Source organism: Pipistrellus kuhlii, unplaced genomic scaffold, assembly GCF_014108245.1.
Source record: "Pipistrellus kuhlii isolate mPipKuh1 unplaced genomic scaffold, mPipKuh1.p scaffold_m20_p_3, whole genome shotgun sequence".
Taxonomy (NCBI): domain Eukaryota; kingdom Metazoa; phylum Chordata; class Mammalia; order Chiroptera; family Vespertilionidae; genus Pipistrellus; species Pipistrellus kuhlii.
Window position 1 is genome coordinate 108,337,270 of NW_023425529.1, and position 13,285 is coordinate 108,350,554.

The 13,285-nt window shown below is 40.7% G+C and overlaps 1 protein-coding gene across 4 annotated transcripts in view; it reads left to right on the top strand.

The window, feature by feature from the left end:
• RCBTB1 (RCC1 and BTB domain containing protein 1) overlaps positions 1-13,285 on the top strand; it is a 90,369-nt gene that overhangs the window by 29,850 nt on the left and 47,234 nt on the right. For 2 of the 4 annotated variants that reach the window (XM_036457682.1, XM_036457677.2), the window contains 3 exons: positions 784-935; positions 3,021-3,151; positions 9,942-12,100. In XM_036457682.1, the coding sequence (XP_036313575.1) occupies positions 784-935; positions 3,021-3,151; positions 9,942-10,082 (424 nt within the window). In that variant the 3' untranslated portion in view covers positions 10,083-12,100. Of the gene's footprint in view, positions 1-783; positions 936-3,020; positions 3,152-3,364; positions 4,815-9,941; positions 12,101-13,285 lie in introns of those variants that run through there. The other 2 variants (XM_036457681.2, XM_036457680.2) reach the window with 2 other exon arrangements.

The following is a 13,285-nucleotide window of genomic DNA, read 5'->3' on the forward strand; positions in this document are numbered from 1 at the left end:
CATTTAAAAAAAACACAAGTGAGCAAGATGTCTTGATATGAATGGGGACTGTCAAATGGAAACAGCAGTAATGCACAAGTGCTAGGCAGTCCTAGGCTCTACATAGAATTATTTTTAAAAATATATTTTTATTGAATTCAGAGAGAGAGAGGGAGAGAGATAGAAACATCAAAAATGAGAATCATTTATTGGGTTGCCTCCTGCATGCTCCCTGCTGGGGAGCAAGCCCGAATCCCTGGCATGTGCCCTGACCAAAGTCGAAATGTGACCTCCTGGTTCATGGGTCGATGCTCAATCACTGAGCCACGCCGGCCGGGCTACATATAATTCTTAATAGTTCATAGGAAGCACTCATCAAAACTGAGAGTCATACCCTGGCCAGCTGGCTCAGTTGGCTGGAGTATCGTCCCACACACCAAAAGGTTGAGAGTTTGATTCCTTGTCAGGGCACATACCTAGGTTGTGAGTTCGACCCCTGGTCAGGGTGTGTACCGGAGGCAACCAGTTGATGTTTCCCCCCTCACATTGATGTTTCATTCTCCCTCCCTCTCTCCAAATTTCAATGAAAACATATCCTTGACTGAAGATTTTAAAAAATGAAAATAAGTGTGCATAAAGGGCAAATATAAAAGTTCTTGCACATTGAGTATTTTTTTAGAGTGCTAGCTAGATTCGTGATCCTGGTGTGTGGAACCCAAATATACTAGTGATAGTAGTGAAGATGCCTCTGATATTTGTTTATCTGACCCATCAACGGAAATGACTTTCTCTCTCCCGTTTTAGGTGTGAACACTTTCGATCCATGTTTCAGTCTTATTGGAATGAGGACATGAAAGAAGTGATAGAAATAGACCAGTTCTCTTACCCAGTGTATCGTGCCTTTCTTCAGTTCCTCTACACGGACACGGTGGACCTGCCGCCTGAAGATGCTATAGGTACTCAGCCACATTGGAATGGCCACATCACATGGTCAGAAATATAGCTCCTCATCCTCTTATAGTATTGAAAAATGAAGAGTTTCAGCTTTATTAGCTTTTGAAAAATATTTGAAGTAAATATCTTTAAAAATAAAGATATATAGTTATCCTAATATTATATAGTTATCCTAATATATAAAAACCCTGTAATGACCCAAGGCTCAACTGAATGCCAGGATGCATGCATAGCAGGCTCCGGTGGGCGGGGAATGGTGAGCGGGCTGAACTGCTGACCTCTCGGGGGGAGAGAGAAGTGGGGCTGATCAGTGGCTATCACTGCTGCTGGTGAGGCCCCAAGAGAGAGAGCGAGAAACTGTGGATCAGACCCTGCTGTTCTCTCTCGTGGTCTTGCCAGCAACTGGGCTTCTCTCTCTCCGAGAGATCAGCAGTTCAGCTTGCTAACCAGCAGCCAGGGATGGCTGTTGATCAGGCCTGCCTCTCTGATCAGACCCGGATATAGGCCCAGAGACACTGACTGGCATAGAAACTGACCAAATCAGAACCACATCTGGGTGAACTGCGAGGAGCCAATTGCTGCCTAGGAGGCAGAGATTTTGATATTGACTGTCATGGAAACTGACCAATCAGAACCAAATCTGAGTAAACTGCATGGAACCAATGGCTGCCTAGGAGGCTTTTGATGCTGACTGGCATAGAACCCAACCAATCAGAACCTAATCTGGGTGAACTGTGAAGGCAGAACCTAAGGTGAGGGCTGAGAAGTGGTTTTAAGGGCCACAGCTGTTTGGTGTAAGGTAAGGTGACCAGACGTCCCACTTTTGGCTGGACAAATTGTTAAAAATTGGGACTGTCCCACCAAAAGCGAGACATCTGGTCACCTTAGTGTAAGGCCATGGAAGGCAAACTTTTGCCCATTGAGTGTGGCTGTTTCACAAAATACTGCGGCCTGGCTGAATCTATTTTAAAGAAGTGTCATTAGAAGAAGTTTAAGTTTAAAAAATTTGGCTCTCAAAAGAAATTTCAATCGTACTGATGATATTTGGCTCTGTTGACTAATGAGTTTGCTTACCACTGGTGTAAGGTGTAAGAAAGCGATTCAATTTTTTAATGACCAATTTGGCGGTATAGTGCATATGGCTGGCTGACAGTCCAAAGATAGGGATTATGTAGTTTTGTCTGCCAAGAGCATCTCCTCCTGAAGAAAAAGGCTTTTCCTCTCATTTAAGCAATTCTATCCTATATAATCTATATTAATAAAAGGGAAATATGATAATTAGACGGGGTCAACCAGCCATCTTTCAGACGTTACTTCCTTTCAGACAATGCCATGGTTGTGGGGGTCAAGGCAGAGGCAGTTAGGGGCAATCATGCCAGCAGTGTAGGGCAGTTGGGGGCGAGATCAGGCCAGAGGGTGGTTAGGGGCAATCAGGCTGGCAGGAGAAGGCAGTTAGGAGCAATTTTGCAGGCAGGCAGAGGCAGTTAGGGGCTATCAGGCAGGCAGGCAGGCAGGTGAGCAGTTTAGGAGCCAGCGGTCCCAGATTGCAAGAGGGACATCTGATTGCTTAGCATTGGGCCTAAACCTGCAGTCGGACATCCCCCAAGGGGTCCCTGATTGGAAAGGGTGCAGGCTGGGCTGAGGTACTGCCCCCCAACCCCGTGCATGAATTTCATGCACTGGGCCACTAGTGGTTAATAATTTTGGACATTAAATTAGTCCAAAATTATTTTGTGGGATTATTTTAATTTTTTAATACTGAAGTATAACTTGATAATGGATTTAACATGTTGTTTTGGAAACAAAATGAATGGAAAATTTCCTTTTTTGCCTTTCTCTACACTATAGAAGAAATTGTATAAAATGAGTAGAAGCGAGGTTTGTTTGGGGAGTTGGGGAGGTAAGGAGTAACAAAGAGAACTTAATAAAATTTAAGTATTTTCTAAGAAACTTTTGACTTACCTACATTACTTTGTGTACCAGAAACAAAAGAAAGTACATATACATATATGTATGCATGTATATATGTTTAAATTATGGCACATTATTGTAAACTTTATTAAAACTGCTCTATTTTTAACTTTTAGGTCTTTTGGATTTGGCGACATCTTACTGTGAAAACAGACTGAAAAAACTTTGTCAGCATATTATCAAGCAAGGAATCACTGTGGAGAATGCCTTCTCATTATTCTCTGCTGCAGTCAGATACGATGCAGAGGTAATGTAAAACCACAAACAGAAACTCGAGCCACCCCTAAGTCCCTGTGTGCCCCTTTCTGTCTTTTTCTCACTTTGACAAGGACCATGATGAGTAACCTCCTTTCTCCTTAGGAATCAGTGAAGTGACTGATCCCCGAACAATGAAATCAGGCCTTGCTGCTTTCTTTTCTGTTCTTAGTTTCAAAATTGTTATTCTCTTTTTCTTTCTAAGATAAGAAATTGAGGTCCCAGCAGCTGTACTGCTGGGTGGAATATGAAGTGCACACTAATTGGACTAACAAACCACAGATTTTAGTTCAGGTTTTCCTCAAGGTCAGCATATGTATTTCTTTCAAGGCCACTTTGCTGTTCCCCACTCCACCCTGTCGTAAGCCATGGATGCCATATGATTTATATCTGCATATGTTCTGAAATTCTACCATTGTCTAACAATAACACAGTTATTCATGTGTTAAGAGCTTGCTCTGGAATCCTTTTTGTCTATTTTTTATTTACACTGGGTTGAATTCTTAATTTTAGGATTCATGAGTGTGAAAGGGCTTTGGGAGTCTGACGTTTTGTGTTTATGTGCGATTTCCGGAAGGGAAGAACCGTAGCTCCTCACGAGCAGGAATGGTCTTATTCATCGGTGCCCCCGGTGGTGCCTGGCACAGAGGCTCTGGGTGACAAACGTTTGTGAACCACCCAAAGGGAGCTTTAGGGACACTTAACGAACTAAAGGATGGTATGGTTGCTGTTACAAATTCACAGGGAATATAGAGATCAGTAGCTTTGAAGTTCATGATATCTAGTTAAGATCTCCACCCTAAAGGGCGCAATTTGTTTAGTATTATAAGTAATCTGTTATCATATTCGGAGTCAGAATACCGGTACCAGGGAATTGACCGAACCCCTGAAAGGATCTGCAGCTGTGGCCGTGGAGAGACGGAGGACAGCTTCCTCCCCATCACACTTAGGGATTAGAGTGCACCATTATGTCTTGTGCTTTCAAAATGTGTCCTATTTTTATTTGAGATTATGTTACTATTATAAATATTTGATAAGGTCAAATATAGCTGACTTTCTCTCTAGCCTTTTCAACAGATGGAATAATCAAAAGGGATTTTTAAGAGAAAGTGGAAGTATAGTTTTTCTCCTACCCTTTCTCTGATAGTATGAGCTTCTTTATTAGACATGCTATAATAAATTTTCTTAGATTTAATTTCCACCCGATTTTATAAATTGCTAGTGTCTTTCCTCTCCATTTTGTGATTGATTTTAGAATCTTGTCTGTGTCTCTCCACACTCCTCCCCATTGCTAATGAGTTCCACATTTCGGGGGTGTGATATTGCTGACTAAAACCATCTGGACAGAGGCAAACATTTCATCTCTAGTTGCTGAAACTTTCTTCCTCACTTCTAGCTAACATGTACCCCAGAAAGTTTATAGAAAAGTCTTAAGTTAGCTGATCATTTCCCTGACTAGTTTTTTCCTCAATTAATTATAAACACATAAAAAATAAAACCCATTATTTGAGACCACAAATGCACGGGATCTCCCAGAGTCTGCCACAATATGGGCATGTATTGTAGTTAGTATTAAAAATATACATTGAGTTAAACTCATGAATGAATGTATTTGAAACATGTAATCATGAAGATGTGCTTATTAAAAAACTTTATAACACATTCAATATGGAAAATATGTTCCTTCAAACACCCTTTGACAAAAGAATCTTTAAGCAAATGTGCACACATAAAAGCAACAAAAATGTATTGACTCACTACTTATGAAGAGTTTTTAAAATTAACTATTGTGGAGTCCTTTCATTATGAATGAAACTTTCTATGTAGTAAAGAAGGACTTGGAAAAGGAGCACTTGTATTCCCCTAGCATAAATCTGAATAAATATTGACATTAAGGGAGAAAATGTGAGTAAAACATTGTCTTGAGGTCACATTATAAAAAAATTGAAATGTTTATACTATTTCAGGATTTTTTTTTTTTGCATTTTAATTTATTGATTAAGGTATTATTTATGTGTCCTCATCCCCATTACTTTCCCCTCACTCACCCATGCCTCTACTCCCCTGGTGTCCATGTCAATTGTTTAGGCTTATATGCATGCATACAGGTCCTTTGATTGATCTCTCCCCTTGCCCCTCCCCTCCCCTACCTTCCCTCTGAGGTTTGACGGTCTGATCGATGCTTCTTTGTCTCTGGATCTGTTTTTGTTCATCAATTTATGTTGTTCATCATGTTTTAGGAAATTTTTGTTTTCTATTATATTTGAACTTTAGGAGGAACAGTTGGGAAATAGTATTTGTTTAATAAGATTAGAGAATTTTCCAGAAAATCCTACTTGTTGAGTAACTTATATCTTAGAATTTTGTTTTTGTTGGGAAGCCATAAATACGAGCCGAGAAATGTAATTCCAAATGTGGTTTGGCATGTGAGTATTGGAAAACTTTATGCTAAAATCAGATGGTCAGCATTTTCTTTTCTTCTTTCTGAGGGCCAAATTATAAGCTATGACCAGTAGACTGTAAAATATGATTTGGTATAATGAGAGAAAGTGCCTTTCTCTATTTTTTCCATATGACACGATATTTAAATACATTCTTAAAAAAAAAAAAAACTTCAATCTGAAATATTTTGTATTTGATATAGTATAAAATGAATTCTAAATACGTGTTAGAGGCTTTGTTTGACAATTATTTTAACAAGTTTGGACAGTTGGTTATGGTTTGCCATCTCTTGTCATCTGCGTGTGTGTGAGGTTGGCTTGTGACAGGAAGGCAGCTTTCTTACCGTGGCCGTGCCCTTCCGCAGGAGGCCTGAGCATTCAGCTGTTTTAGTGTGGGTATGTTAGGACTGGATAACTCCATCAAATACATTTGCATTTTTAAGATGTTGATATTAAGCCCTCGCTAGGTAGCTCAGTTAGTTGGTTGGAGCGTCATGCCAATATGCCATGATTGTAGGTTCGATTCCCAGTCAGGGCATATACAAGAATCAACCAGTGAATGTACAAATAGGTGGAACAACAAATTGTTGTTTCTCTCTGTCTATCTCTTTAAAATCATAAATAAAACATTTTTAAGATGATATTAAGACCATCATTCTCTTTTTGTTACTAATAAAGATCTGTGGGAAGGAAGGAAAAACAACTTGTTTGATATGTACTAATATAGTGACTAAAATAATTAAATATTTAAAATTTGGAATGAAATTACAAATTATTTCAGTATAGCAGTTTTTAATTTTGATCTTGCTAATTACAACAAATCTGATGTTTTACGCTATTTGCCTTTGTAATAATCTCACCACAAGATGTCATAAACATGGACTTAAGTTCTAAAACATTAATAATAATACCATGTTAGATTTGCATATCCCACTTCCCTGCTCAATGGGCTTTGAGAAAACTCTTTCATTCTGTCCTCCTTGTCCTTCTTGGAAAGCTTTTATTTAGAGCCCAGCAATCCTGTTATAGTTGACCAGTGACCCAATGCACGAAATTTGTGCTCATTAAAAGGGAATTAGAGGAAATAATTTAATATTGCTATTTGTCCTTTCTCTATAATAGACGTGTCAGAGATGAAAGAAAATTAGTAAAATGTATATGAAAACCTTCCTCCTGTCAGAGTCTGGAGTGTGCCACAGGAACTAGAGTCAAGTCCCCGCCCACCCATGCCCTTCAAATTTTGGGAGACCCAGCCCCAGCAGGCCCACCCGCACTGGGCTAGATCAATACCCAGCCGGCCCACCCTCATCAAACCCCACTGGGTGGGGTGCGTGTCCTCAGGTCGCCTGGCCTGGTGCCAGGGCGGGTGGTGCGGCCTCAGCTCCCCCATCAAGCCCCGCCCGGGGCGGGGGGCAGCCTCTGGTCCCCCAGCCCAGTGCCAGGGCAGGGGGCATGGCCTGAGGTCCCCAGGCTGGGGCAGGGGCATGGCTTGAGGCCCCTGTCAAGCCTCGCTGGGCGGGGGGTGTGGCCTGAGGTTCTCCAGCCTGGCACCAGGGCAGCGGGGGTTGTGCCCTGAAGTTCCCCCGTCAAGCCCTGCTGGGCAGGGAGCATGTCCTAAGGTCCCCTGTCTAGCCCCACCAGGCGGGGGGTGGGGGGGTGGGGTTACGGCCTGAGGTCCCCCAGTCTGGCGCTGGTGCAGGGGGTGTGGCCTGAGGTTCCCCGTCAAGCCCTGCCCGGTGGGGTCGCATCCTGAAGTTCCCTGTGAAGCCGCACCAGGCAGGGGCACAGCCTCAGGTCCCTGCCCGGGCCCAGGGCCACGCAGGCTCAGGTCCCTGCTGATTGCTCGGCTTCCACTGTGGGAACAGCCGTCTTGTGTTACGGGATCCCCCCTCTGCTGTGGGTGTATCCATCTTGCTATGGCATGAGTCGAGCAATATTCCCTCTTTATTAGATAGGATATATTGATTATATATGAATCACATTTTTTTTCCTAAGCAATTGGAGATCTGATCATTTGCAAAATGCTCTGAACAGATCATGTAGATTCTTACAGTATTTAAGAATTATCAGAAAGATGTTTATCTAATTCACACATCTAAGGCAAACTGGTTCCGGGCATTGGTTTTTTCAATTAATTTGCTTGGCTATGCCACTCTGATTCATGCAAATGAATTTGCATATTCCAGTTTCTCTTTCCAAGTGCTTTCAATGCTTCCTTTTCCATAGATCTTCCTTCACCAAGGTTCAATTAGTTTCTTAAACAATGGATATTTAGATTACTTTCAGTATTCTCTAGTTAGAATTTTCTTTTTAAGTCTCACCTGAGGATATTTTTCCATTGCTTTTAGGTAGAGGGGAGGGAGGTAGACAAGGCGGGAGGGGGGAGGGGGGAGGGAGAGGGAAGGGAGGGAGAGGTGTCTGCAGGCTGCCTGCCGCTCTCTCCCGGCCGGGGGCTGGTACCAGAATGTGTTCTTAATCTGGACTGAACCTGCCACCCTTCCGTGCGTGGTACCAGTGCGCCAGCCACGGAGCCCTACCAACCAGGCCCTGGTTAGACTTCTGTTTGAAAGTGTTAAACATTTGTTGAATATTGAGAAATCTCACCAATTCAAAGGCAGTTTGATAGAACTATTTTTATTGATATATGAATGGATTTGTAATTAGAAGCACAGCTTGCATTTTTTTTTTTAAGTGTCTATTGATGAAAGAGAGAGAGAGAAATACCCATCTGCTGCCTCCTGCATTCCCGTCCGGGGCACGTGCTGGGACAGGGAAGCGGATGTGAGCTCCTGGTTCACAGGCCAGCACTCACCCACTGAGGAACACGGAGTAGCACGGCCGGGCTTCTTTCCCTTTCGATTTGAAGTTATATAACTAAAACTTAATATTTAAACATCCGTATCTGATATATTACATGGTTTTGAACAACTTTCTTGCTCATGACTGGCTACTTCTTCCTAAGTTATGGATAAACTAGTTTTCTATTTTTGATAAATAAAATCAGAGTATAACTTACCTTCCTGTGGAATAATTTAGTCCCTAGACTAGGAGCTATTTATTAACCTCTGGGTTATAAAATACCAGGAGTAGTGCTTTTTCTTTAATATTAACGTGAGAATGTTTTATATAGTTTAGCATTTTATTTTAATATAATACACAGAGCATTCAGTTGCAAGTTGATTCAACCCATTCGGTATCTCTTATTAAAAATATGGATTCAGAGATTGTGCTAATATTTTAAATGCATTTTGAATTATCTAGAAAACTCTCCCAGTGGCTGGCTAGTCCACATTAGATGGCGTTTATCTCCTACTGGTTATATTCCTGGAGAGGAGACAAAAGGCCTTTGTTTGAGAGGTCTGCACTGAGAGAGTGAAAGAGGTGTGTGTCCATGTTTGTGTGAGTCCTTCCCCATTTTGCCTAAAATTCTCATTTCATGGTTACTGGAAACGTGAAGTCAAGACTGTACCGTTTAAATGTTGAGTCCCTGAGTATCTTCACAGTATCCAGCCAAGTGATAAAAATCAAGCTATTTGTGATGAGTTATTAGTAGGATTGCTTTTATATACTTAGTCTTGGCATGTATTCCTGGTACCTCATTGATTTAATATATGTTCCAACATACAAAGGAACAAACAGCATTAGCGTCTTGCTGGGGCTGACAGAATGTATTAGGCAGAAATCGATTTTTAAATGGTTCTGGTTTACCTTCCGGAATGGTGGTGGTTGGTGACTTCCGTTTGTCTGACTGAAAATCCAATCTCTGAATACTCTTTCTGTTAACCATCTAAGAAATTGGTGTGATGGAAGTTGTATATTATTCTTGAAGGCATTTGTATTTAGGAGAATTTAAGGTCCTTGGAAATTTTTTCAATGTGTCACTTTAGGTTGACTACACCTCTTTCTTCAACACTAATCTAATTCTTATAGTCTCTCATTAAATAACCCATATCTTAATTCTTTTCTCTGACTTCTTGAGTGTGTAGAAACATATGATAGGGACTAAAGTTGCATTAGCTTTTTAAAATCATTTCGTCAAGTAAGACTAGACTGTGTGATAACCATGAGGAAACTCCCTCACGGGCTGTGTGTGTGCACGTGGGTGTGTTTTGAAGACTCAGACGAGATAGGGAGTCATTGCTGTCACTGAGTTGTGAGTAAGCGTGCTTTTCTGACGCCTACCTGTGGTCACTTGTTGCCTAATTTGAGGTTTCTGGACTCAGCTGTCTTTTCTGGGGGAGGGGGAGGCACTTGGAGGGGAATGGTTTGGAGAGAAGTTATTCAATCAAGGTTAATTTAAAAAGGCCTCTTCTTGTTTTTATTTTTGTTGTGTGTGTCCAGGATTTAGAAGAATTCTGCTTTAAGTTTTGCATCAATCATTTGACAGAAGTTACACAGACTGCAGCATTTTGGCAAATGGATGGCCCTCTGCTAAAGGAATTCATTGCTAAAGCCAGTAAATGTGGAGCCTTTAAGAACTGAAGCCAAGGCTGCGGGTCAGTGTGAGTGCCCTGGGCACTGGGATGGTGTGTTTTGTGCGCTCCTGGTGATGTGCTGCAGGTAAACCCATCAGGCTGTCTCTTCATATCTGAGACCCCTTCTCCGGCTAGGAATACATGAAGGATATACAGCTTTTCCTGAACTTTAAACAACTCTTGTTTCCAGACAGGTATATTTTAAATGTGACTGTCGGTTTGTCTGGAACACTGGAAAGGGTGAAAGTTTAGCTGGTTGTTTAGAGGAATTTATGAACTTGGAAAGGGGAAGTTTGTGGCACCTCTCCTGGCTAAGGTATCAACAATCTGTTTGACACTAGGGGTGGGGGTAGTTTGTGAATTGTGAGTGAGACATACAGGCCCCGCTATGAATTAAAGATGCTGACTTTGGGGCTTATTGAATTGCTGTGTTGTTAGTTTAACTGCCTTACTGTGAAGGATTAGCGGAGATATTTTCAGGCTTTTAGTTTTGTGTTTGCACTATTGATGGACTTTCTTAACTTCATGGTGTATGAAAATAATACTGAATTTAATATGAGTTAAATATTGAAATGATAATTATGTAAAAATAAACTTATAGATTAGTCAAGCTTTCTCTTAAGACTTAAGCACATAAAGATTAGTAATTTAGAACTGTCTGTGAAAAGTTGATAATGAAAGAAACTTGGACAAAGGTGAATCTTTTATAAATTGGGATCTCCACTACTATTTAACGATGTTTTATTTTATTAAGAAAATATTTGAGAACTTGAGTTTAAATTGCCCCCTCCTCCATATACACTTTTTCCTCTACAAAAATGATATACTCAGTATACTCTTGCCTTCCTAAATTGTGGCTTGCTAAGTCATCAGTTCTGCTACCTATGACTCAAAGAAAAGGTTCTTAAAAGCACCTCACAGGGTTTAATGGAATTGGTTTTTCTCTCTCACCTAAGCCAAATCCATCACCAATTTGTTTATTTGAAACTTCGCCAGCTTTTACCTTTGGTTTTCCTCTCCGTTTAATTGTGTCAGGTCTAATATTTAGCACAATTGGACCTTAAAAAAGGATCAAACTTATGGGATTTTTTGTTTTGTTTTTGGGGGTCTGGTTATGAAGTGTGATTTGGGGGTCTGGTTATGAAGAGTTTTGTCATATTAGTTGAATTTGCTTTAAAAACAACCCTCTGCTCTGCCCTCCAATCCACAGATTCATTTTTATTTGTGAGAGTTCTCTTAGGAAATTGTTTCCTGCCTAGAAGGTCCTCCCTTCTGAACTTGGAGCCTAAATACATTTTCAGATCCAAATTAGCAAGAGGGTGAAGAGATGTGCGGCTGTTATTTTTAGCCGTGTTTATAAGTGCTTGTATAGCAGGGAGGACCCGACACTAGACATTCATTGGCAGGTAAATATATACAAATCTAGAAGTCCCAGCCTCCTTTTCTTGACCATGTTGCTAGTGATTGAAGTCCAGTGATTAGGTTAGAATTAGTTTTGTATCATGATAGAACTTTTCTTATATTAATTAGGATGGATAGTGTTTGTAACAATCACTCTTCTCTAGGCTTATTTTGATCTGGACAAAACATGAACTTCAGTATGTTTACTATTGCTCTTACTTGAAAAAAGGACTATGAAAAGCACAAATTAAAGTAGGTCCATTTCCATACACGGTTCATAAATTGAACAAATATTTGTGAAGAACCACTTCTCATATTATTAATTTGTGTGAGTTTGTATGTAGTGAAGAGAACAGGAATAAGTTCCTCAAAATTGTTTGAGTATCTTTTTAAAAAAATATACTTATTTTTCTACTTGGTTTTGTTGTTAATCATAGAGATAAAAACTATTCTTTGAATTGCTTTTTTCATCTGATGTAATAATGAAAGCCAAAGTATTCATATTTCCTAAAATAGCCCTAAATGTTCTGTTGATCTTTTTACTGGAACAGTGTTTGATATTCTAATGTGTAGGTTGTATTTATGTAATGTGTAGAATGACATATTAATAAAGTTGTCTGTTAAGAGGCATGTAGTTGCTCCACCGCTCCCCTCAAAAATCAGAACTATGCAGCCGTAAAAAGAAAGGGAATTCTGACACATGCCGCAACTTGGATGAACCTTGAAGACATTACGCTAGTTTCAACAAGCCAGTCACCAGCGGACAAAGACTGTGTGATTCCACTTATGAGACGTACCTGGTCACTGTCGGAGACAGAGTAGTTTGTGGTTGCTAGGGGCTCCGGGAGGAGGAAATGGGGAGTCAGTCACAGAGTTGCAGTTGTGCTAGGTGAAGAGTCCTGTGGATGGACCGTGGTGGGGGTAGCAAACAGTGTGGATGTACTTGATGCTACAGAACTGTGCACTTAAACATAGTTAACATGGTTTTACACATAATTTGCAACAACTTAAAAAAACAGGTATCAGGCTAAAAATAGATACCATCATGAACATGTGTCAGCTGCTTAACTGTACACAAACCCCCATAGAAATCCTTTTGATTTTATTCCTGCTGAAAGATAATACAGTTGAGCTGTCACAACAGAAAAGTATATCTGAATCCTTTGGGGTACTTATGAGCGAAGGAAAAGACATAAATAGTCCCTGCCCTCTGGGAAAGTATACATTATAGGAAAGGTTTAGGAGTGAACACAATAACATATCTGTAAACAAACAGCTTTTCGTGATAGAGAAAACCTGAGAGACTTAATGTCAAATGGCACAAGCCAAGGCTTACAGGTGGGAGCGGAGGAGCCTTCCGGAGCCTGACATAAGCAAGTCTGGTTGAGTAGATGGAGAAAAGCCAGGGCTGATGGGTGGAAGTGCTGGCAAGGGGAGGACATGTGTGTGTGTGTGAGAACATGTATTTCCCACGGTGCCAAGCAGCATGCCCTGTGCTGCACATACATTTTTTTTCATGCCCACATTTTGTACCATAAGGTAGGCGGGATTGGGCTGAGATAGATTAAACAATTTGGTTAAAGTTTTTCAGTACTTTAACCAAAACCCGGTCTAGGTTTGCCTGACATTTGCTTACTTCATGACTGCAAAACACACGCTGCGTTGCGCCAAAGTAATCTTGTGTATGACAGATTAAATAAAGGTGGGGGAGCAGAGGTTTTCTGTAAAATAAAGACCATGAAGTCAAAACGATTACTCCGATAAGCTTTGCTATAGGATGCAGTGTTGTTGCATCGCAAATCCGCGAGC